Here is a 26,058-nt window from a genome sequence, read left to right on the forward strand (position 1 = left end):
TCAGTGGGAAAGGCTGAGGTACCTCAGGGATGGGACGGTGCCGACTGGACTTCGGCTGGAAAGGCTGAGGTACCTCAGCGAGGGGACGGCATCGAAGAGGCTTCAGCGGGAAAGGCTGAGGTACCTCAGTGAGGGGACGGCATCGGGGAGGCTTCGGCAGGATAGGCTGAGCTACATCAGTCAGGGATGGCAGCGGGGAGGCTTCAGCAGGAAAGGCTGATGTATCTCAGTGAGGGGACGGCATCGGGGAGGCTTCAGCTGGAAAGGCTGAGGTACCTCAGGGATGGGACGATGCTGAGTGGGCTTCGGCGGGAAAGGCTGAGGTACCTCAGGGATGGGACGATGCCGAGTGGGCTTCGGCGGGAAAGGCTGAGGTACCTCAGCGAGGGGACGGCATCGGGGAGGCTTCAGCAGGAAAGGCTGACGTGCCTCAGCCAGTAGACGGCATCGGGGAGGCTTCAGCAGGAAAGGCTGAGGTATCTCAGGCAGGGGACAGCCCCGAGTGGGTTTCGGCGGGAAAGGCTGAGTTACATCAGGCAGGGGACGGCGTCGGGGAGGCTTCAGTAGGATACGTTTAGGTACCTCGGGGAGAGGACGGCATTGGGAGAGGTTTCAGCTGTCAGTGCTGAGGTACCTCATGGAGGGAATGGCACTTAGGTATGTTTCAAAATGAAATGCTGACGTACTTCGAGGAAGGGATGCTGGGGTAGGAACTTTGATGGGTCAAGTGTGTGTTTCGGTTGGAAAATTCTGCAGGAATGCATCCCATTACAGTGGGGGAGAATGGCAAAACTGTGATCATGCCTCCTAGGATGTCTGCAGGCTTGGGGACAGAGATGTTGAGGTTGTTAATCCTGTTCTAAATATTTCATCCTCTCTTTGTCTCTCTCACACCCCCCTGCAACACCTGACTGGATAGAGAAGCAAATGAACAAGAATATCTTGCACCACAACATAGATAAAATTTGTTACTCTCAGCCTCAGAGACCTGGAGAACCATTCCTGTCTTGCCTTTAAACAGCTTCCTCTCATACACCTCTGCCAGGGAGAAGACTCATTCCCCAGTAAAATGCCATATTAAACCATAGGGTGTACACTCTGCAACTTCCAAGCCCACCTCTGCATTAACTCACACCTGCAATATTGCAGTGCACATGCGATTTGAACTTGGCACTAGTTGTTGCAGTGTTTGGCTTTGGTGAGACAGTGTGTGTTTGTCAGCAGTTAGTGTAGGGTGGACTCTTAAGGAGAAAGTGGAACTTTTCATGCAGGAGCTCGTTGATGTTGGAGTGTTGCTGTGGAAGTTTTCATGCAGGTGTTTGATGCTGGAGTACTATTGCAGGGTGAGTGGCTTTGTGAAGGCTTGTCTATGAGATGCAGTAGAGAGCAGTTTACAGTGAAAGGTTGAGATTTGGACAGTTTGTTGGTAGGTTTTGGAGAGTTGTCAGTTGAAGAGTTGGAGAGGTACAGGTTAGGTGTAGCGTAGAGGGCGAAGTTGACTTTGCCTGTGTGGTGCAATTGGATTGGTGTGGACAGCTAATGAGAAGTGGGCTTTTGCAAGTGACCCAAAACCTCAAGATCCAGCTGGCAGCCACAGACATTTTCCCACTGTCTGGCTGGGCTGAGGAGTGCCGTGCATGGCTGCAGTGTTACCAGACCCCACTGGAGTGGCGCATGGCAAGCTTGAACCTCTGCATGTTCCAGAGAAATTGTACCAAGGTGGAGAAATCTGGTCTTGAGTGATGATGTCTCAGACGTGAATGGTGAATTCTCCTCTCTCCAGGAAGATTGGGTTAAACATGCCACTTTGTCTATTTCCCAAATTACATTTTGGACTGTATTGCACATTGTCAAAATAAAGCCTTTTTCCCTACTTAATTCTTACCACGTTATTGTAATTAGAATTAATAGAGACATTCAAGCTTGTCCTAGCTAAACTGGAAGAGAAGCATCAGGCATGTGTACTTTTAAATGAAAATTGAATCAGATCTGCCATCTGATTATCTTTGAGCGTTTTACTGTGATTAATTCCCTCCCAATGTACTGTGTGTAGTAAGGCCTGACATCTAGCGTTACAGGGGATGGATCTAACGTTGACACTTAAATAACAGGAACCGTACTTGCTGCATAACTTGTTTGCTATCTAGGATGGGTACTTCATCGCTCTTTTTTTTTTTTTTTTTTTCCAGGAAAAGAACACATCATGAGACCGAAGAACCATCTAATTGTGTCATTATACACATTCACTCCTCTTTTCTCTGCTTGATAGTATTTGTAGCTTTTTTTGATTGGGATTGTTTGAAAAGGATTTTTATTTTGGCTCTGTGTAGGCAGCCTGATATTCCTTTACAAGGGCCTTCTGCCCGAGTTCACCACACTCATGTATCATATGATCATTGCGCTACACATTGATGGCAAAATTAGCTGTGCCTTGTGTTTCTCCTCTAAACCAGTTAGAAATATAACAAGATAATGATCATGACAGGAACTAAATTCACAGTGAATATTTGAAGGAACCTACTGCCAATATATTTTTTTAAGTTGTTATTTGGATTTTTTAGATGCAACAAAAATCTGTAATTTCTTTTATGCTTTGCTATACAGAAGGTGGTTGAACTTTTTTATAGCAGATTCAGTCACTTGTTGTAGAGCAAAATTTTCAGCTCCTGTGAAGAAGTAGGGTAGAGTTATCCACACCATGTAAGCACCATAGATTAGCTGTATAGAGAAACAGTTAAAAACAACAAACAAAACCACACAAAAACTGCAAAGGCTCCTGCATGCTCACCCTTTAAGTGCTGTGATGTCAGTCTTCCTGAGAGCCTTTGAGGGGCTATCCCCATAATTACAAACACAAGTAAGCCAAACTGTATGATGCCACTGAGGGAAAAATTCTGTATTACCCCAGCCAGATTAGCTCACAACCCTGTGACAAGCTGGTGAAAAAGGGCAGGTTTGGATCAGGCCATGAAACTGATTACAGGCTCATGTAACGCTATGTAAATTTGTGAATACTACGTGTGCAATTGCTAAGACAGTCATGAGCACTGGACATATATCTGGCACGTATACTCCTTTTCCCACCATCACGTTCTGTCCTGTTTCTGGAGATCGTTGCACAGGATTATTTGCAAACAATTTCTGAAGGATGCGAAGCCTCCAGAGTTGCGATGCCTGCCCAGCTGCTGCTGAGCTATGGGTAAGTGCTGTAGAATCTAACCTTGCAGTAGCAGAGTTGTTAATAGCTGCTGAAGAGCCAACTTATTGCTATAGACAATACAAGGGGCATGGGGAAAGGCAGTATATTTTATTAGGCCAGGAGACATCATTAGGAAAATATATTTTTAGAAATGCAAGCCTTATATATTTTGTTTAGTGAGAAGATTTGCAGGAATGTGAAGGAGGGTTTGTGCACTCAGAAGCAGGTCTTTTGTTTCCTAACTACGGCAGCATAATAAAAGAAGATGTTCCTTTATCCAGCTTTTAGTTGCTGGGGATCTTGACAGAAGATTGTAGTGGGGGTCTTTGTGTGTGTACCTCAAGGTAACTTGAGGATTATTTTTTTTGTTAAGCATTTTGTTTCAATTAGCCATTTGAATCAGCGATTTAAATGGAGTCAGCACTGACAACATTGTGCAAACAATATACCATGATTAAGATGATTTGTTGGATTTTTTTAATGTAACTCTTATTCTTTTCTCCTCTTCTCACATGATTTCCAATAGATGAAATCTTTTAATTAATTTTAAAAAGTCATTATTCCCTCCAGCATGGAAGTACTGTTTCATTCACGGGTGAATGCAAGCCAGCTGACAGGACACTGTTCCAGCAGCGTGCTGTTGTAGCCTGCTGCAAGACTTGAGGTGCTCGGGATGAACAGCTCACAGGTTACCTAACGAAGCTGCTGGCCTGTTGACAGGGATCGGAGGCCTAATCCTAGCATCACATAATTCCATGATGGAAAGGGCCTTTAGAGATCATATAGCCTAGCCCCCTCCTCTCTCTCCTTACCACCTCTAAGAGACCTTCACCTAACCTATTCATAACAAAGTTCTCCACCAGCAGGGAATGTATCCATCTATCCCCTCCCTAGGTGAACTCTTCCAGGGCTTTCTTCCTGTCACCTGCTCAATGGCTTCCCTTAGTGTCTAAATTAAATCTCCACCCCTGCAGTCACAATGAACAAATTATCTCTTCTTCACAGCGGCTTTTTATACTGCAGAACACTTACCGTGTTTTTTCCTGGTCCTTGCTTCTGCCCCAGGACAAATTTCTAGGCTCCCCTCAGAGTATCAGAACTGCCTTTTAGAAACAAGCCAGTGAAAAAAGGAGCAGTAAACCTGGAGTTCCTCTACCACAAATGCAGTTAGTACATATGATTTTTTTTGTTCACCTCTAGCTAGGTGTGAGCAGTTCTGCTGACAGTCCTTCTGCTTAGGGAACCTCTCTGTGCAGTGAATAAGTGGTCAGTCCAGGAAATACTCTGACCCACATCGTATTTTAAGGAATTTATTGACAGGAATACTTCTGGGCTGTGCTCCTTTGTCTTATCCTAACATGATGCATCCCACTGCGATAGCTGTTTCTGGGTTTAGGAACAGTCCTCCCTGGGTACCTCTGAAAGGTTTCTTCTAGGCCTGATGAAAAATGGACCCCTCAACAAAGAGGGGAAAAAAAAGAACAGAGAAGAGAAATTCTGTTGGCTGGTTTTCACAAGAATGAAAGGTTGGTGAATAAGGCCCAAGGCACTGGAAGGAATAAAGACATGAGATAAGTGCTGAAAGGTGCTATCAGACACATGTCGCTCCTTAGCCAGTAAATACTGGTGCTCCACAGGGTTTTACATCAAACACCATAGACATCAACACATACCATGGCGACTTATGAGGTCCTAAAGTTTGGGTCATGTTCTCCCTGAGCTGACACACCTCCCTGTGCTACCTAGTGTAAAACGAGGCAGCTTCCTATGCAAATGCTGTATCCTGCCTCCTAGCAAGGAAGTGCTTGTACCATTTTGCAAGCCAGATAGACGTCTCAAGCCCCACCTAGATGCCCCTCCAAAACTGAAGCGTGCACTAACAGTACAGTTCAAGTTTACCAGCTGAAAAGGACCTTTACAGACCTGCATAAACGAATGACTCGCCCCAGCCTGCCTGCAAAGCGCTGTATGTGCTTCCTTAATTATAGGGTGCTCTTTGTTCTGCCTTGTGTTAGGCTGTTCAAAATCAGCTGACACAGACACGACCTGTCCTCTGGGCTAGGTGGGTGACCCAGTCTTTCAACACAGAAGGTCAAGGTCCACCCTCTCACCACCTGCTCTGTGCCCGAGCCAGCAAGAAGGCAGACTTGCAACGCACCTGGGCCCTGAAGGATGTGATGTGATGTGGTGTGGTTGCCACAGGCAGCGAGACGTGCACTGTGAAAAAACCCGTGTGCTTCCCCAAAGCAGCAGCTCCGCACCATAAGCCATGCTGCTTGTGCATGGGCAGGGATATCTGCTGTATGGTCCTGGGGGTGTGACTGGATGCCTGGCCCTGGCATGTGGCCTTTCACTGAGGTCTCATCCCTCATCATTCCAGCTGCCGGAGAGCTCTGCAAATGCTTTCCATCCATTCACCCCATTGACTCCATTCCACCACTCTCATTTTGCTAGGGAGTAGTAAAACACAACAGGCCCTAATAATACCAGATTCAGCCCAAGGATCCAGCCCAGACCTCCAGTGACCTTCCAACCAGCTGCTGCTCTCTTAGTGCCCTGTGACAAATTAGGTCTTGCCTCACTGTTATTCAAGCAGCTGCTCAGTGCCATCATCAGGTAGGTGACATTGAGGGGATGTCTCTTGCACATCCCCGCTGGCCTAGCAACATCACTTGTGTGAACGTTGTAGTCCAGAGAAAACACCCTTGCTTGTACCTTTGAGCCCTGTGATTCTACAGGTGCAAGAGTCATGTTGCTTCCCTGGGTAATACCAGAAAAATAGCTACCATCAGTGCCCATGGAGAAGCACCTCTTCCAAATTAGGTATTCAGACCTAAGGAAGGACCAGGCTCAGGCTATAAATCCATTTATCACCTCATCACCAAGACAGAAGCCTGTCATCCCAGGGTTAAGTTGTCACCTGATCCTCCCCTCCAGGGGTACAGTCACAGGCCTCCAGCACCAGCGGGGCCTGGGACTACTTCTTGCTGCTGGCCGGTGGGTGAATGCTGGCAACGCCTAGCTATTATTATTTCCAGTTTTGCCTGGTATAATCCTGTTTTTTTCTCAGGCTTGCCTCAGGGCCAACAGGCACTGCAGGGCTCACGGAAATTCTGCAAAAGCAGAAAAGCCCAGCTCTGGTTTCCAAAACGAACCCTAGAAGTTTACTCCCGTTTTTCACTCCCGCTTTTAACAACGGGATAGCAAAGAGGATGCTGTGGAAACGCTGCTCAGGATGACGTTTTAGGCCAAACCCGGCTTCCTCCTGAAATGCCCGCAATGCTTGGCGCACGACTTGCCAAGCCTCGCAGCCGGGTGCAGGCAGCTGCTCCCGGCGAGCTGCCGGCGCCACCTGGTGCCGCCGCCCGCCCGGCTCTGCGCTGCCGCCGCTCCCGGAGAGCGTTTCTGCTGTTGGGTGCTTCCCTGAAAATTCGGGACTTGCCCCATCGCCGGAGCAAAGGCTCCCCGTCCGGCCCCTCTCCCCAGGGGTGCTTGCACAGGGTCCCGCCACGGCTCCCAGCCCTCGCTGCGCCCCGCCGGAGCTCCGCCTGGAGCTGATCTGGGCTGCAGGCGGCCTGAGGGGTCTGATTAAATCCCATCCGCCTCCTCCCATTCCTCCCCTCCCAGCCCCCAACTCAGGGGCCGTCTCCTAGCAGCCTCCTCTTCCCACGACAGCATCTAGGTCTGTTATGTCCGTTGGGAAGCACAGAAGGTCTCCTGGAAGCGTCGGTGTTCCCAGGACTTCTGAGATTCTAGGGCTGACGATGGTTCCTAACAAAGGGTACTGCCACCCCTCTGATGGGTGTCACCGGTCGAGCTGGTATAAAAGAGGGAGAGGATGTGTGCTATCTGCGGGAAGCTTTTGGCGTGCCCTCTCCTGGTTGCTGAGGCAGACAAGCTGTTTGGCATTGATTGATCGATTCTCACTCTGCTAGCTTACCACTCCAGCCTGGGCAGGCAATCTTCACAAGTCCAGTTACAAAGTACTTCGGCTGGCAGTGACTAGCCATGAGCTCATCTCACCTAAGCAACAGAGCTGAGAGCCGCTTTAGAGCCTCAGAAGAGCACGAACTGGAGGCAGTGGGGAAGAAAGCTTGGGACAATCCCGTTTACAATGGCTCTCCCTCTACCTCCTTGAAGATTCGGGCCATCTACAACCCCAAGTCCATGCTGGAGAATCCCTATGAGAATTTTGAAGAGGCAGGGGATCCACTGCCCTACCAGGAAGAGCAGAGCAAAGCTGTGGATGGGAAGACAAGTCCTTTTCTCAAGTGCTGCTTCTACATCTTCCGAGGCATCCGAGGTAAAGCTCTGACATATCACTAGAAAGGATTTACTAGCCCTTGGGAAGAGCAATGGTAAGGGCGGGGGATGGGGTGTGGGGGGGGGGGAGTGTGGGGATGCAGAAGGTAGAAACCCCATAGTGTCTGTGTAGCCCAGGAACCTGCTCAACATAGACCAGCATTACTCCGGAGATAATCTTTGGCTGACCTGGAAGGAGCATCCTCATTCTGTGTGCCTTGCTGTAGCTCCAGGGTCTGTTCTGTTACCTTTCCTGTAAGGCAGGAGGCACAGACAGACTCAGTGGTGCGTGTGCTCAGGGTCATGCAGTGAATCTGTTGGCAGAGCTTTGGCCAGAGCTTAGGTGTCCTGAATCCACAGGAGCCATCTCTCTGGTGATGAGACTATTCTGTCTTTGTGTGCATTTTCTAGATGGAGTGATACTGACCCCGGTGTTACAGTAACTTAAGAACTGATATAAATATCCACCAGAGAAAATCTAGCATTGTCAGGACTGAAATGCAGAGGATAACAGGAATATATCAAGCAAGGCTTTGCTTGAAGACAGCTTAAAGAAAGAGGTGCTAGTTTTCAGTTTAAAAGATAAAGGTGAATTAAATATTATGTAGGCTTATTCAGAGGCAATCAAAAAACCTAGGAGCAAGTTAGGTGTCCTGTAAGGATACAGCCGCGGGCAAGAGCATTTGCTGAACCGTTTCTTATAGAAGGCATAAAGTCCTAATACTGCAAAAACAGGGAAGACAAAGCAAGAAACTGTATTTCTTGTGGAGATTATTAGTTTCTTGTCAATGCGTATTTTCTTCCTGACTTGGAAGGCAAGACTCTTTCTCAGAGCTGTAGTACCCTCTAACAGTACATGCGAGTCAATAACGGTATAGCCTGGTCCTGAATTGCACAGCCCCTCTATGATCAATTCTTTCTTACTTGTCATTGCAGTTACAGTCTAACACTATTAATTCACATGGGAGCCAGAGCTGAAGCTTTAGAGGTTTCTCCTGGCCAAGGAGCAGTGCTGGGTGGGCTTGGTGGGTAATTACAGATTGCTCAGAGGTAGTGTATCATTTACCTGTTTTATTCCGATATCCTTTCTTCTGGTCATTGTTTGACACTTAAAATGGAAAACCAAATCCATAGTTTAACATCAAAATTCCATTTGTGAGATGCCAGGCTTGAAACTGGAGCATGCAAATGAAAATACCCGTCAGGACACTACAGCATTTCCTTCTTCTATGACTGTTGCAGCAGTGTGTCCTGCCAGCAAGGGTGGTAAATAGGGTTGTAGGACAGACCAGAGCTGGGAAGATGAGATCCAAAGGCCAGTGCAGCCGGAAGAAAGGCCACCATCAGCCTCACAAAGATGGAGACATTTTCCCTGAAGAATCTGCATCTTTCCTTTGCAACTTTACTAGGTGCTCATTGTTTTTCATTGCCTCTCCAAATACTGCTTGTTCTCCCCTTCCCCTTCATTTAATCACCTTAATGTCTCACATGGGAAATGGAGGTAGTAAAGATAAGTCTTTTAGCCAAGGACAGTTTGGGAGGCGGGGGGGGGGGGAGGGGGAGGTTGCTTAAAACCTATTCCTTGGGATTGTGTGTCCATAGCTTTTCGGGGGTACTAGTCATAGCTGGCTTATTGAGTTCTTTTCTTGTCCCCACCATCTACTGGGCTGGACTACCAGTGAGTAGCTGGACTACCAGTGAGTAGCTGCTGCTCCTAGTGTCACTGCTCAGGACTGTTTGTCTTTAAACTGTGTCCAAGCAACTCTGAGTCCTCTGGTTCCTGCCTGCCTCCTGCCACCGCGGCTATTTCATGGCAGAATTTGCTGGCTATCTGGGTGGCACAGGGACCAATGAGGGACACCCAGCTTCCAACTGCTTTTGGAAGAGGTTCTCTGGCTGTACCCAAGACCATGAGCTAGTCACTCACCTGGGTCACTAGTCTGGTCTAAAAGCAGCCTCGGAAGATAATGTAGGTGTTGCCATTAATTCTTACCAGTAACTTGTTACTAGCAGGAAGGCAAGAATTACAAACAAATTGCATTGATTGCCTGTTTTCTAGATTCTGGTTTTTTTTCTTTGCTCTGCCTTGTGAGTGCTGGACAGTCATGTAAGATGCCATAAGGAAGCCTGGATGTCTTCTAGTCTTGAGTATCCTTCTACTGCAAATATCATGTCCAAAACAGATGCATCCCCAAGGGGGTAGGTAGTGCCAAAGGAGACACAGATGGGGACATGCTTCCTGTATGAGGTGGTATAATTCCATGGCATGTTTCCTAGAGAAACAGCTGAAACCAAACCTCAGCTGATGCAGTTTTACAATTACTGGATGCAATCTGAAAGGGTGCTGGACCAGCCTCATGGTCCTCCAGGTATAATTTTGGGCAAGTCTCTGAACTGAGTTTTCAAGGATATTTTAGTGTCCCTGAATTTAGGTGTTCCCGAGTATATTTCTGTTCCCAAAGCAAAGAAAGTCTGTGCCTCTGTTCCCAACGTGTGGACAGTAGGTGTTCCCTGCCTCATGGAAAAACAGATAAACCTGTTAAAAGATTGTGATGTAGTCATAGCTAGAGATGAAGGGGGTCAGTTAAAAGTGACCTGAACACATGGGTGTGTTGTTTCCCCTTGGATTTCTCTGTTGTGGAGATTCCTGTAGACCACATGATAATCTCTCCTGCATGAGTTAATCCAGATCTTCTCCAGGCTCTCATTTCTGTTGCTGGTCTGATATGTCCAGAACAGGCTACTGGTTTGTCTGTCCAGGAGTGAAGGTGGACACTGCAACAGTCACTATGGTAGCTGATGGTGCAAAAAGCTCTCCAATCTGTTGAGATGCCAAAGAGCCATCAGAAGGAGAGGAGTAAACGTTCACAGAGCACTATATCGGTTTTGCTTGCTCCAAAGAAAAAAGTGCTTTGTCCTCTGCCAGAGATGACTTCAAATATGTGGCCTTTGATCCTGGCTTGCAGGAAGATGATTGTTGCATACTACTGGGGATGGGCACCAGGGCTCAGCTCTCTAGGAGCTGCAGAAAGCAGCAAGACCGTGGGTGTTATTGACATGGCTTCCATCACTAGGCTTTCAAGTGGAAGTTCTTATGCTTTTCAACTTCAGGAGCATTTCAGAAATCACAACAGAAAGCCATTACAAAAAGAACAAACAAATACACTAATGGTATCAGGCGGTTCATCAAACCCAAAATATCAAGGCTCCTTTTAAAGGAAGCGTTTCTCTCTTTTTGATCAACCCTGGTGACATTTAATGAGTTGCTTTCACTGTGTGAAGAAATTGGATCACTAGCTGGTGCAATTGGCATATCTGTATGGAAGTCAGCAGAGCTCCATTGATAGACATCCTGAAGATAATTTGGCTCTAAATTTTATGCTGAAAATATTGGGTAGGGTAATACGATTGAGTCATATGACGTACAAGAAATCTGCAAGAGCTTTTAGGTAAGCAAGGGACGAACATTTGGGGGCTGAGGGTTCAATATACACTAAAAGGACCAATAGTTGTAAAGCTAACGTCAGATGCAGTTCTGGTATGGAAGTTCTATCAAAAGGTCAGCTGTTGGCACGTGGACAACTGAGAAGAAATTTTATGGTTTCAAGAGTACTTGTGACAAAGACTGAGTTTCTGCAAAGAGTTAAGTTGAAAAACAGGCAGGAAAAGATCAGTCCATAATGAACTCAAACAGAAAACTGGAGAGTGATTTAGCAAAGTAAGCAAGCCAATATATTTCAGTTCTGTCAGCCCCAAATCTTTTCTTCATGCTGGAATGGTTCTTTTTAGGGGTTATTTAACACATTTTTTACAGCTCTTAGTCAAATTTTGAAATGAAAAGTGGTTTTGCCTTAAAGTGACAAAAATCCAACTCCCAACAGTGTTCTTTGGGAACGGGACTTCAGCTCCTCACATAGCCTTTGAGAATGGCCATCAAAACTCTCCAATTTCTTCTTTACACCCAACAGGTCTGTGGGGCACTACGCTGACCGAGAACACAGCTGAAAACAGAGAGCTTTACGTGAAGACCACACTGCGAGAGCTGCTAGTCTATATTGTGTTCTTGGTGGACATCTGTCTACGTAAGTAGCTGTCATATCTCATAGGTGTTTTTTCTGTGTGCAGCATGAAGGGAATAATGTGAGATTTTATTATTAGACTTCCTCACTCTGTTGTAGGTGTTGAATTTATTGTACATGCACTCACTGCAGCAGCCAGTTGTGTCATCAACCTACAGAACAGCTGCTGCACGCAGAAGTAAAAAAACTGGCTATTGCTCTAGACCTGATTGCTATTGGTTAGGTTTAAGCAGTGTTTTCTGATCCATGTTATCAGTTCTAGCCATTGACTCCACAGTCCTGGGAGAATCTGCCCAGGGTCTTTTTGTAGTTTCACGGCAAATGTTCAAGACCCAGAAAGCAGTTCTAGAAGCTTCCTGGGATCAAAGACACAGGTTTCAGAGACATTTTCCCCTCTGAGAGTGGAGGGGTGGCTGAGGTGATAAAGCAGGTGGCAGCTCACACTGTTGTTCTTGGGTGGATTTAGCGCGTCCCTGTACTGAATGCTAAAGGACTTTGTGTGGGTAGAACAATGGCTGTTTGTTTTTTGCGAAGGTTCATTCATTATCACAAATGAGCACCCGTGGCATGGGACAGTGAAGAGGATTATATTTCATGGACCCTATGGCAGCATAGACAGACAGACAATACCAACCTGAGTTACTATCACACTGGCCCAGGGAGACGGTGCTTTAGTCACTCTTCCTAAAGAACCAAGATACACACGCAGACGTACGTGTGGTCACACACTGACTCATCCAGAAGTGGGGGGGTCTTGAATGTCAGCTGCTTTATTTTCATGGTGCCCTTTCAAGAGTAGGACATGTTCTTAGTGATCACCATGATGGATGTTTTTCTGCAGGAAGGAGCACTGGAGAGTTGAAGCAACATGTTCATGGAAGTTAGAGCTTGCTCCTGTTTGAGGTTTTCTTGGTAGATGAGAACTTACCTGGAGCTTTCCACTTGGGAAAATAGGGTGGTCTCTATACCTTCATGGCTTCACATCAGAACTTCAAAATACAGATCATGGACTTTGGTTTGAGAAAGAAAATTTCCCTCAGAAATTTTGTCTGATGGCAAAAGTTGTTACCCGAGATGTTCAGTTGCATCATCCAATGGTCTTCTCTGGCTTCTAAACTCTTATAGTCTGTCAATCTTTCACTTTAAATCCTGGAACATGCAACAGATAAGTTTGTAAATTCCTAAGAAAGCAGAAAGTAATATGATTAGAGATTAGATTCTCTTGTGCTTTGCACAGCTTACTTGTGATAGTATAAGTTACACAGGAAGCAAATATAAAACATATTTATATCACGCTCCAATATTCAGGTATAAGTGTTGTCCCTCAAATGGGGTTCATTTACCTGGTGTGCAAGCTAGTAACACACAGAGTCAAGGTATTTTCAAATTAATTTCATTGATGCGTATGAATGGGTGCCTGTCTCAAGACAGCACACCCTTGTCTTAAAAATTCCCACATTTATATGCTTAAGTAATACATATTCATTATTATTTCCCTAAATGATTGGTTCTTTCTTCTTCGCCTCTCATGTAAATTAGTGTGCAGGCTCCATCTTTATCTTTCATTGTCTTCTTTTGAGTAGGTGGTATCGTTTGAGTAGGTGGTCAATGAGTCGTTGGTCACAATCTCCCCCTGCAGGAATTACCTTTGGCCTACTTCTTACTCTGTCTTGGCAGTTCCAAGTGGTTCTTCAAGGTTTGTTGATCAGACCACAATCCATTATCTTTTCTGACATAAACATTCTACCTATCTGCAAAGCCCCATTGTCTAATAGTATATTCCTAAACTCTAAATCATGTCTAGCCATTGTTTCCCTACTTTAAATATTAACTGATGGGGAGGGGGGCTGTGCACAGGATTTTAGTAGCTCCCTGCTTATTTCAATCATATTATACATATTAATTGATAACATAAGGGAGGACCCTCCTCTTTGTCTCGTCTCTTAGTGACATATGGAATGACAAGTTCCAATGCCTATTACTACACCAAAGTGATGTCTGAGCTCTTCCTGCAGACCTCTTCGGATGGCCGTGTCTCCTTCCAGTCCATTGGCAGCATGGCTGACTTCTGGGTGGTGAGTACAAACCTGGCTCAGCATGGGGAGCTCTGGAAATCTCAGCTAGACTGGGATATTCAGTTCCCTCTGAATGTGCTGCCCAGTGATTTCAGCAAGGCATTTTGCTCCCACAAGCTTTTGCCAGCTACTAGCAACAGTAACAATATTACTTGCATGCAAAACATCCACTGATTTAAAATATAATTTATCCCTCTGAGCACTGTGGCCAGAATACTGGTGACGCTAACTGTTCTGTGTGCCCAGAAGAGGCCATTCCCCAATGACTTACCAGCTAAACAGGCAGGACGTAACAAAAAGAAATTGCTGTGCTATGATGCTCATTGCACAGACAAGGAGTACCGGCCTGGAGAGGCCAAGTGATTTACTCCAGGTTTCCTTGTGGTAGAAATGGCTTTGAATCCTACAGTCCAACGTCTTCATGCTGGTGTCTTAGTAATAGGCCTATGTCCATTTTCATGGGCAATTGTGGGAACAGCATACTTAACCTGCCTGTAATTCATGCCTGGGCTGGTCTGATCTATAGATTCTTACTGAAGAAGCTGGATTAAAATTTGCACTGTCTTTTATCAAAGAGAATAAAGAGGGGAAAAGATGTCTGGGGTCTAACACATTTCTATCAAAGAATTGGTGAGCAAATAATATGAGCCATAGCAAATGCTGTTGAGATATTGCAACCACCTGCCTCTGACAGTCAGCCAGAAATTGTCAGTTAGCTTTGTCTTTTTCTGTCATATTAAAAAAGTACAGCGAACTATGGCACTATTGTTTTTTCCCCACTGTTTCCAGGGCACTGGCACATGCCCTTTTCATAATTCACACTTTGTGTCAAGGCAATTCCTTGACACTTGTGCTTAATGAAGTGGAAGGGACGAAGAAACTTGTAGAGCTCTTGTCTCTTCATTAGCCCAACAAGGTGCAGCAACCATATTACAGGCCTGTGAAGAGCCAACAACGACCCTGCTGCCCAGCATCCCTCTTCTATCACCAGCTCTGGTCTTTTGCCTCCTCAGCATACATCCAACATAAGCTTCTGCTACTTTCTATCTTGGGGATTAGAAAGGGGTGGGTCAGGTCTTACTAGCTCAAAGCCAGGCTAAGAAAATTCCTCTGATGTGTGGGCTATGAAGTTCTCCTCTCCCTCTCTTGCAGTATGCACAAGGTCCCCTTCTGGATAATCTTTACTGGACAAAGTGGTATAACAATGAGTCCCTAGCTGCGCACAACACCCAGTCATACGTTTATTACGAGAACCTGCTGTTGGGTGTCCCACGCGTGCGACAACTGAAGGTGAAGAACAATTCCTGTGTGGTCCATGATGACTTCAGGGAGGAAATCTCGGGCTGCTATGATGTGTACTCGGAAGACAAGGAGGAAAGGGTCTCCTTTGGGCTCATCAATGGAACAGCGTAAGTACATCTTCTGCTGTTTATGTTTAGAAAATCCAAGTTAGTCACTTCTAGTTAAAATAAGTTCTGCTGAGTTGCAGGATGCCAGGGGTGAGTTTCTCGCATAAGGCTGGAATTCCCCTTGTCAGAGGCAGCAAGTCCTTTTTGTCTGTCAATAAGGCTGAGTGTCTGTTTGAGGAAAAGCATAACAGAATGAGTGGCAGAGTGGGACCTATTGGGAAAGCCATGAAAAATCCAGTGGAGAATTAGGTAGAAATTGTTGCCTGTTTTTAAGAGGGTGAGGATAAATAGAGACCTGTGGGACCAGATCTGTTGAATGGATGATGCTCTCTGCTTCCCTCCTGGATTTCAGGAGACAGAGAGAAGGGAGTACATCTTTTTCATCTTGAAAACCTATTTCTCTAGAATAATGTGAGGTAGCTGCAGGGTAGCTGCAGTTAATAACTCTTTGTTTGCTGCATGAGTCTTGGTCTATGAACAAGAAGCCGTTGTTCATAAGGAAACATGAGTACAAGTGTGTTCTAAGCAGAGGGTTGTGCACAACGTAATAGAAGGTGATACAGCATGTCCTGGGAGTAACCTCCATGCAAACAAGACTGTGGCATAGCCACTGAACCTGCAGAATTTTCCATCTGTAGTATCGCAAGTCATGTTGTGTCACTGCTGGGAAGCACTAGGTCAGAAACCTGACAATAATGAAGAACTGATGTAGGCCTAGATCTGGAATAGGAATTAAGTGCCAACTCTTTAATTAAAAACTGCTCTGTCCCTTGAAGATATAGTCTAATTTCTCCTGGCTACAAGGTCATATCCAGGCCTGGGGTGGTGATGCCTTTGCTTATGACTTGTCTGTTGCAGGTGGAGGTACCATTCTGAGGAGGAGCTGGGTGGCTCATCTCACTGGGGAAGACTAACCAGTTACAGTGGGGGAGGATACTACATAGACCTCAAGTTGACCAGAAAAGAGAGTGCTGAAGCCCTGCAAGTCTTGAAGGAGAAGTTGTGGCTGGATCGGGGGACACGAGTTGTCTTCATTGATTTCTCTGTGTATAATGCAAATATCAATCTGTTCTGTGTTCTGAGGTAAGCTGAGTCCCACTGAAAATTCTTCTGCCTCTTGCTTCTTCCTCAGTGCCACTGTTTATTAAATATTTTAATATGGTCCACCAGGGGGTAGGACTGAGTGGTGTCAGTAGATATTGTATGGATTACTAAGAAGGCTTGGTCTTCCTGACATAACCAGTCACACTTCTCTTCACCTTTCACCCTTTCCTATCACGGGCAATGAAGCAGCAGAGATAAGGCTGTGTAAACACATGCACAACTCTTCCACTCATGGCTTGGTGGATAGCTCATGCTCAGGTTTTATGCCTCAAAATTATCTGAGACTCTCCATCTCCCTGTTTGCAATTATCAGACTTTTCTTGTACCCTTCAAGGTTAGTGGTTGAGTTTCCAGCCACTGGTGGTGCCATTCCCTCCTGGCAAATCCGGACAGTCAAGCTTATACGATACGTCAGCACATGGGACTTCTTCATTGTTGCCTGTGAAATTGTCTTCTGTGTCTTCATCTTCTACTATGTGGTGGAGGAGATTTTGGAGCTGCGTATCCACAAGCTTCAGTACTTCACCAGCATCTGGAACATCCTGGATGTGGTCGTCATTCTGGTGAGGATCCTTGCACACTTTTTGGGGGGGAGCAATGGCAGAGAAGTATAAGAGCCAAAATAAATGAAGGAACGGGGAAACTGGCCTAGATAAGACAAGAGCTGGCACAGGTTTTACTCTAACAGCAAAATGAACTAGCAGAGTAAATGGACACATGCTCTTCTATCAGCTGTTAGCAGAAAATTCTTTCCTTAGGGATACCTGAGAGGCTGTGAAGTCAAGGCATCATTCAGCACATTAATACCTTATTTCCATCCCCCACCAGTAGACTGCACTTGTGAAGTGTGATACCAAGGAATTCTCTGACACTTTAATTTCTGTGGAAAGCATAGGTACAGTGGTCACTGCAGACTCTTCCTCTTCCTCTTTGCAGCTCTCCATCATCGCTATTGGATTTCATATCTTTCGCACCATTGAAGTGAACAGACTGTTGGGAGAGTTGCTGAAACACCCCGACACCTACGCAGACTTTGAGTTCCTGGCATTCTGGCAGACACAGTACAACAATATGAATGCAGTCAACTTATTCTTTGCCTGGATCAAGGTATTGTAGGGGGTCTGGGAGGTGCCAGGCCTCTAGTCTCAGACCTCTTCCTCTAGATAGCTTGGGGGTTGACTCTTCCATCCCTCTGAGTGAATGATGGTAACAGCTGTATAACAGAGGATCTTCCTCAAAGTCATATGCTCTGTTTTGCAGTAATCCAGACAACTTTTCACCCTGCATTCTGAGGCCAGTAATTTGGAGATAGTGGACAGGGAGATGAGCTTAGACGTTGGGGTGCAAAAGTGATTTTAGAAAATTCTGAGTACAATGTAATTTTGTCTATCCTGTACTATTTTAGTATTTTGGAGGATAATCTGGCAAACCATGTTTTCCTTTCATGATGGCCACCCAACAACTGGAAATGGCTTGTCTGTTGGCATGGACTTTGCATTTCAACCAAAGCATCTTGGCACGGTAGAAAGACACACTGTACTTGGGGGTCCTCATTAGCCTCAAGACATTTGTCCTTATAGCAGTCCCTCTTTATATTTTGCATTGACACAGGGAACAAAGTCATACGTTTATGGTCCCACAGGAAGATGGTGGCACACCTGGGACAAATATCCTGAACACTAAGCCACCATTCCCCTAGCCTGGCTGTCTTCTCGGTGCTTTGGTACTACAATGAACCTCTTGTCTTAGTAAGCATGTGCATATATGAGAGAGACTGATGTAGCTGATGGTTTAGCCTAACTTTGTCCCCGTTCTTTCTTCTTGCAGATATTCAAGTATATTAGCTTTAACAAAACAATGACTCAGCTCTCCTCCACACTGGCACGTTGCGCCAAGGACATTCTGGGCTTTGCCATTATGTTCTTCATTGTCTTCTTTGCCTATGCCCAGCTGGGTTACCTTCTTTTTGGGACACAAGTGGAAAACTTCAGTACCTTTGTTAAATGCATGTAAGTGTATAAGTCAGAACCATATTTCCATCATTTCATCAAAAGAATTTTAACTGCTTTCCAACCTCTCCCCAGTTGCAAATCTGAATGTTAATCAGACACCTGTTGTGGTAATGAAGCCGCTATGGCTAATAAGTAGCTCACAGTCCTCCAGCTGTAACATCTTCATGGACAAAAGAACACAGAAAATTGAGGGTTACAGACGGATTTCTGGTTGTCTGGTGTTTATCAGTAGGGACATGTGTAGCTGATCCTACCAGACTTTGAGACTCCTTGCAGCCCTACAATTCAATGAAAATTCCATCCTTTCCATAGGAGTGTTTAGTGAGAAATTTCAGTTTGCTGAAGCCTAGACAGCTTTCACTTGATGTGGAGTTGTTAGGCACACCAAGGGTACTCAACATGCAGAGTGGTTTAATGTCTTTCTGCAGAAAAGCATCATAGCTCAGCTGATAATTTAGTTTCTGTTCTGCAGGACCTTTTGTCACCTTCTCACCTGCTGTGGGTCCATAAAGGCAGTAGAATGGTGTTGCCTGACTGTCACTGAGACCTTGGCAAATTTGTGTTTTTATACACCAGCAGATGGCTTTAGGTCTAATTAGGTTAAACTTTTATGTAATTCTGGTGGTAAGAACTAAATAGCTCAAAACAAGTGTTTTGAGGTAGGGTCAGCGTGTTTGGTTTTGGGTTTGTTTTTTTTTTTTAATTAAGGAAAAGGCCTAGATAGAAACTCTGGAGTTTTTAAATTCTCTGGCTTCCAAATACACTTGCTGAACACATTTTTTCAGTGTCTGCACAACAGCCACACGAAAACTTTCTGGTTTTCATCAGGTAGTACACTTTAATTCAAACAAAGATTTGGAAGGAAAGCTGTTTGTTGCTACAGGGTTTTCACAGGGAAAAGCAGAATAATGCATTTATCTTATCAAGATGATAAGAAAGACATTGAGTTGCTGGAGTGTGTTCAGAGGAGAGCAACCAAGCTGGTGAGGGGCCTGGAGCACAAGTCTTATGAGGAGCGGCTGAGGGAACTGAGGCTGTTTAGTCTAGAAAAGAGGAGGCTGAGGGGAGACCTTATCTCTCTCTCTACAACTACCTGAAAGGAGTTGTAGTGAGGTGGGTGTTGGTCTCTTCTGCCAGGTGGCTGGAGATAGGACAAGAGGAAATGGCCTCAAGCTGAGACAAGGGAGATTTAGGTTAGATATTAGGAAAATTTTTTTTACTGAGAGGGTTGTCAAACATTGGAATGGGCTTCCCAGGGAAGTGGTTGAGTCACCATCCCTGGAGATATTCAAAAAGTGAGTGGACAGGGTACTACAGGACATGGTTTAGTGGGCATGGATGATGGTTGGACTCGATGATCTTGAAGGTCTTTTCCAACCTAAATGATTCTATGATTCTATAGCTTTAAACACTGAAATGAAAAAGTCAGAAACTTCATTTTTATATTATTTATAAATATATCTGATTTTTATAAGATAGCAGCTCTACTTCATTTCTGAAAGTTGGTAGTCAAATAATATACTTATTTTAATACAAATTCAGCATGAAGTTTTCTAAAATATGCTGTATAATAGTCTAAATAAATTAAGTAGACATTTTCAAAGCAAAAGAGATAAAAAGAATTTCTTACTGGAAGGAGACATTTCAACATCACTAAATTGGGACAATTTAAACCAAAGAAGAGGAAGCAATGCCATATTCCTCTTCCTTAGACCTGGAAAACATCCCCGGCTCCCTAAATAGTCTAAGTGCAAGGAATTTGAAATGGAGCTTTGCATTTCTCAGACAGGATTTTCAGGCTCTGGGGTCTCAAGGTCCTTTTCCCTGCACATGACTTCACGGTCTGTGTCTTTCTGCCTGTTTTTTTTTTCTTCTTTCCTTTTTTTAATTGGAGGATTATTTTTTTTTTTTTTCCCTACAAGGCTCATTTCACTGATTAATTTCCAGAGAAGTCCCACAGATAATGTATCAAGATATCTGAGATGGGGCATGACCAGTGGGTGGATGAGCATGCACAGAAGGGGATGTTGGGCAAGTGAATTAAGATATCCAATCTCAGACAATCCTTCAGTGCACAGGCCTGCTCAGGCAATGCACAATGTTAAGGGAGGTATCTGCCACAGCAGCAGTTTTCAGCCTGTGTTCCACAGACCTCTGGCACCCAAGTCCTGCCTTTTAAGGGGTCTACAAGAGATAACTGAGATAAGCAAACTTCTGATCAACAGACTTAAACTTGCTACATTACACAGGCTATGAATTGCAAAATGTTGAAGAGCACTGTCCAGCACTAACAGCCTTTCCACGGTCTCATGAACTCTCTTGCAAGAGAAGGCTTCAGTAAGTCAAATGCCTTTATAAGGGAAAATACAGATTGTTTTTGTTTTGGTTTTGTTTTTAACTCCTGTTTAGATCAAAACACACTTTGGACAACCAGAAGTTTGTGTGGAAACCTTGTTTTACTTTCCAGCCAGCTCTTGCTCTAACCAGATCAGCTTGCTTCACCTCTGAAATACCATGAGTACATTTAACTCACCAGACTGGGTGACTTAGACCCTACTCTGGCTTATGCCTGTGACCATCTGGGCTGCAGGCAGGTTCAGGGTTCACCTCAGGACTGTCTGAGGATGTAGGATAAATGTACATGCCTTTGTGTGACCTTGTGTTCTTTCTCTCCTCCAGCTTCACCCAGTTTCGGATCATTCTCGGAGATTTTGACTACAATTCCATTGACAATGCCAACAGGGTCCTTGGGCCTATTTACTTCGTCACCTATGTGTTCTTTGTTTTCTTTGTGCTCCTGGTAAGCAAGAAAGTTCTCCTTGCCCCTGTATTGACTGCAGTGTTTGAAAGACCCCTCCTGATGATCCCTGATTTAGGTGCAGTGCAAATGTTTAGAGAGAAAGGAAGTTTCTGTTACTATAGCTTTGCAGTGCAAATAGAGCTAAGTAGACAAAAGGCACGCCATTGCAATTGGGGATTTGATGAACAGGGTGATTAAGGGCCATAATCACATCCTTTAAGGTGAAGACTAAAACTGGCTGGGGATACCATTGGTGTGGTAGCTGAATTCAAGGGGATCAGTTCAGCTGCTCTGTAGCAGGCAGTGAACAAAGCATGGGGGACAATCTGTGGCTTCCTAGGCAATGGATGCAGAGGGATGCTCATAATGACCAGGTTAAAGACCCAGTGCCAGGAATCCAAATGTAACCTAAGGTCTTGCAGGAGAGGCTACCAAAGATGGTATTTGAGCTGGGAACAAATGTACCATCAGCCACTGCTTTAAGTGCAAGGACCTCGTCCCCAGGGAGAAAGCACTGTGTGGCTGAAGTGGGTCTTCCCTTCACCCACTTTAATTTGCCCAAGGGATACCTACCCCATGTGGAAACAGCTCCTTGTTTAACTAAGCCCTGCACATTTGTGCTTGTTTCTTGCTGCTTTGGCTGCTGGAGCAGGCAAGATGCCTCATGCTTATTCATCATTCTTCTTCCCCTTTTTCTAGAACATGTTTCTGGCCATCATCAATGACACTTACTCAGAAGTCAAGGAGGAGCTTTCAAGCCAGAAGGATGAGCTGCAGCTCTCGGACATCCTGAAGCAGGTGATGAATAATGCGAGCTGTGCTACTTTCTAGCTAAACCCTGAAACATTTTCTGGAAGTCCCTGACCTATGTGGAATTTACTAGAGAGAAACTGTGGTTGCCAACTCCAGATCCACCTTCTTGGTGTACACAGTAGTTACAGTTCCTTTCTGGGATGAATCAAGCTCCCAGATCCTTTGGCAATGGGAAGACAAGAAAGCAGTGGTTGGGGGAATCCTGTTACTTGAGCATGCTCGTAGTGTTTCTGAGAGACTTTTCTTCCCAGGATAGTCTCTAGACAACGTTCTTCCAGTCCTTGATAGCGTGTACTTTGATCAATAAAATGGCAGGTCCTATTTTGCTAAGCTGAGCATGTTACAGTGGTGCAAATCTAGTGGGTTACATCTGGATTTCCCATGGACAAATTCCAGAAAAGGTCCTGGAAGGTCACAACTCTCTGTGCTGTGGGACCAATATTCTGCAAACAGTATTTGAGACATTATCTTAGACAGCTGATGACTGGGAGATCACATAAAGGGAGAGTCGGGAGGAAAAAAGCAGAGGGCAAACTTTGTCATGAAGACCCTGACTACCATGTTGGTGTCGCTTTGAAGGTGTGATCCTAGTTTAGAGATGGGGCTCAATCAGCAGTGCTGTATTTTTGCTTCTGGAAAGCTTAAAATCTCCTCGTCCATATTGCATTGTCTGCTCTGCCCTATTTTTCACTGTACTGCTTGCGTGAGTCCATTTCTGTTTGCACCTTTGGTAACAGAGCTACAACCGGACGCTCATGAGGCTGAGGCTGAAGAAGGAACGGATTTCCGATGTGCAGAAAGCACTGCAGAATGGAACGAAAGAACTAGACTTTGAAGACTTCAAGAACAGCTTGAAGGAGTAAGTTGGTTAGCTTGAGGGATGCCTACTTACCCCTTTCTCTTGGTAATACAGGTAATTTAAATTCTCTGGTTTTCAAGACTGGGACAGCAGTCAGCTCAGATCTGGGCTATGTAAGACTCAAAAAAATAGTTATCGTCTTTCCTCACATGTTTAATGTCCTGTTCTAAATAGTTTTGTGTTACTATCTCTTTCCCATTTGGGATGTTTAGGTTTGTCACTGGCAGGAGGAAACAATACATTGATCTCCTGCACTGTTAGAGCTTAACAGTGTAATTAAGTGCTTTGAGCTTTCTCTTTCTATTCTTTTGCAGACTGGGCCATGCAGACCATGAGATCACAGCAGCCTTCTCCAGGTTTGACAAAGATGGCAACCACATCCTTGATGAAGAGGAGCAACAGCAGATGAAGCATGACCTAGAGGCGAAAAGGGTAAAGAAAGGGCAAGGAAAGAAACCCTCTGTTTGGTAGAGATCACTCCAAAGTGGCCTCAGGAATATTTGGGTTTGTGGTATAAGCTAAGCAGGCAACTCAAATACAGCTCCAACTCTGCCTGGATAGCAGCTGAGTATATCACTGCCCATGAAACTCTTGTGTTATTCACAGTGAAGCTGACACAGAGTTAGTATCCAGTTTTGCAGGAGTTTCTCTATCTATCTTCTAGGTTGCTCTGAATACAGAGATTGAAAATTTGGGGAAACCCTATGGTGACATCAACCTGGATGAGAATCTGACCTACATGGAAACAAGGAATAACCATGCCAATAAGGCTAGCTGGGTCTCCAAAGAAGAATTCCAAGTGTATGTTTGTGCTGGCAGTAGTTTAATCCCTCTGCAAATGAGGGGTCTGGTTCCCTGCTGCTTCCTTCCCTGATGTAACTGTTTACACTGGTGCTGAGCAGTTTCAGTAAGATTTGTCCCTTTTTATCTTGCACACATGTAAATGAGCAGGTCAGGAGAGAACTGGGACAATGTTTGTCATGTAGTTTGCTTGTTCCTGTAAAAGATTGAGTTAAGAAATTTTGCTTTCTGCCTCTTGAATAACCTCTGCAGCTGTCAGCTGGCCACAGGCAATATGCTGTCATGTTTCAGGTCAAAAGGTAGCTCAGAAAACTGGGCCAGGGGAAGCTGATACCTTTACAGAAGGTCCTGTGGGAATAAATATCCTTGGTTTATAGCCTAGTTGGCCTTCATCCTCCAGGTCTGAGAATAACACTTGGCTGTTTCTTCCACAGGAGGAGTATGGGATAAATACAGCACAGAGAATCAGGAGATCCTGATTCTGCTACTGAGAAACACTGAGCAATCCACATAGGGCCATATCAAAGGAGAGGCAGGTGCAATATTTAATAATGGGATTATATTGTGGCTGGACTGTGATCCAAACTGGTTGGGATCCATCCTAAGCAGAACCACTGATTACAAAAGAAAACACAGTGTAGCAGGGAGTTATGTCTTCAGTGGGTATGAATCAATTATCTGATGGGGAGCGTTCACTCCTGTTTGAGGTCTGGCCCATTGCCTGTGAGATGGCTGCTACAAATCCTACTGTTCATCGCAAGAAAAAGCTTGCAAATGGTCTCCATGTCTCCCCCAGCCTCCTGCAACGTGTGCTGCAGCTGGAACAGTCCATAAACAACATCGGCTCCAAGATTGATGCAGTGGTGAGCAAGCTAGACATGCTGGAAAGAAACAGACTGAAGAGGAAGGACATGTTGGGCAAACCACTGGATAATGTTAATAAGGTTGGTAGCCCTCCACCATGCATTTTAACCAGCTTCAGGGCAGGTGACCAGCCCTGCTGTGTGAAAAGGCTTGGTATCATCTTTGCTTTTCCAATCCCCATTGACATAAGACAAAAAGGGTTGGGCAGGGCCAGCATTTTGTGTGATCAAGCCTTTGCTGTTCAAGCATAGTGACACAAAGCCTCTTACTTTCATGTCCCCCTAGTTAACCATGGTACCTTTAAACACACCTTCCAGCTCCTTTGAAGCCGAGCTTATTTCTGTGGCAGTGGATGCAATTCACTCGTCTTCAGTTGCTTTGTATCTACTTATCCTCAGACATAAAAAAAAATATCGTACTGTCCTTCCTAGCAAAAGCAGTTCATGACAGTGTTGTGGACTGTGATCTTAACAACGTCTTGCCTGTGGATTAATTATCACACATGAGATGGAAGACTGTTAGCGGTGTCCCCATTGCATCTCATTGCAGAATTGTGACTTTTGCCAAAGATTGCCTATATCCGGTCAACCAGCATATTTTGAGTCTTCAGCTTTAATGTCAAAGGCAGCAAGGCATGTGGGAACCATGTCATTACCTCATGATTTTATGGCTTCGATAATGAGAACAGCCAAACAGCACAGTGACCTAGCTGAGTCAGAAAGAAACCTCTCTTTTGCAGAGTAGTCTTGTGATCCCTTCGCATCTGAAAGGGTGTTTTGGGGAGTCCTTCTCATGTGAACATGCCTGAAAGCTTATTTGAGTATTTGTTTGCAGATTTGTTTTGCCACAGCATTTCTGTGAACGTTCTCAGAGAGGGTGAAAAGGGATTAATTTCTCCTCATTTGTCTAATGGTTGAATGTGCAGTCATCAGTGTATTGCAGCAAACAGTATATTGGATCTTCAACAGACAGGCAGGCCTGTACTAATTTCTGGAAGAATGTGGGAAGATATTTAAGTATCATGCACACCTTGTTTCTCTCCTGGAGTGTTGCTAGACTTCTTGGTAGCTTGCTAACACTGCACGTCACTTTCTTCTGGTTCGCAGGAGGAAGAACCCAGTCAGGAAAAGCTTCTCCCCCACAGCCTAGACCAGCTGGGGAAAGAAGCAGAAGGCTGGGGGATGGAACATGTACAGGCAAACAACCTGAGTGGCAACTCTTCCCAAAACAGGGTCTATCCCATCTTGCCCAGGTCAAGTGTGCTGGGGTCTCAAGTGCCCAAGAACATCCAGCCACAGTCTGATGTGCGCTTCTAGTGAACAGTCCAGTGCTCCCAGTCTGGCTCCCACTAAGTCACTGTCAGTTGTTTCCCCACTATTAGAATAGTCTAGTCAGCTGGATACAGACACCACTGTTGCCAGGAACTAGTGACGTGAAAAATCAGGGATGCTCTTTTCCATAATGTAATGATGTATAATGTCACAGAGCTAGAACTTCTGCCCCCTGTCTCTCTGGAGTAGGTGGAAATTTGGAACCAGGTGATAAGTTTCTGCCTCGGAACAGGCTGACACAAAGTCTTTTATCTATCCTTTCCCAAAAAGTAGAGACCCCAGAACTCTGTGAACACTTTTGTCTAGAGTGGCATGTTGCAACTTGTTCCCAACATACACAGTTGTCTGCAGGACAAAGATGTGGTTATCATGTAGACAAAGCAGAACATAATCATTAGTGTGAGATGGAA

General features: G+C 45.0%; 1 protein-coding gene across 1 annotated transcript; it reads left to right on the plus strand.

The window, feature by feature from the left end:
- Positions 1 to 2,955: 2,955 nt before the first annotated feature.
- On the plus strand, positions 2,956 to 25,633 carry PKD2L1 (polycystin 2 like 1, transient receptor potential cation channel). Its single transcript, XM_075026918.1, has 16 exons — positions 2,956 to 3,199; positions 7,340 to 7,502; positions 11,470 to 11,583; positions 13,528 to 13,655; positions 14,808 to 15,064; positions 15,923 to 16,147; positions 16,503 to 16,731; positions 17,105 to 17,275; positions 17,996 to 18,177; positions 20,860 to 20,980; positions 21,680 to 21,778; positions 22,531 to 22,652; positions 22,967 to 23,084; positions 23,317 to 23,453; positions 24,250 to 24,397; positions 25,424 to 25,633. Exons 1-16 carry the CDS (start codon positions 3,149 to 3,151, stop codon positions 25,631 to 25,633), a joined length of 2,475 nt encoding a protein of 824 aa, XP_074883019.1. The 5' UTR covers positions 2,956 to 3,148.
- Positions 25,634 to 26,058: the final 425 nt, after the last annotated feature.

Source organism: Buteo buteo, chromosome 4 (genome assembly GCF_964188355.1).
Source record: "Buteo buteo chromosome 4, bButBut1.hap1.1, whole genome shotgun sequence".
NCBI lineage: Eukaryota > Metazoa > Chordata > Aves > Accipitriformes > Accipitridae > Buteo > Buteo buteo.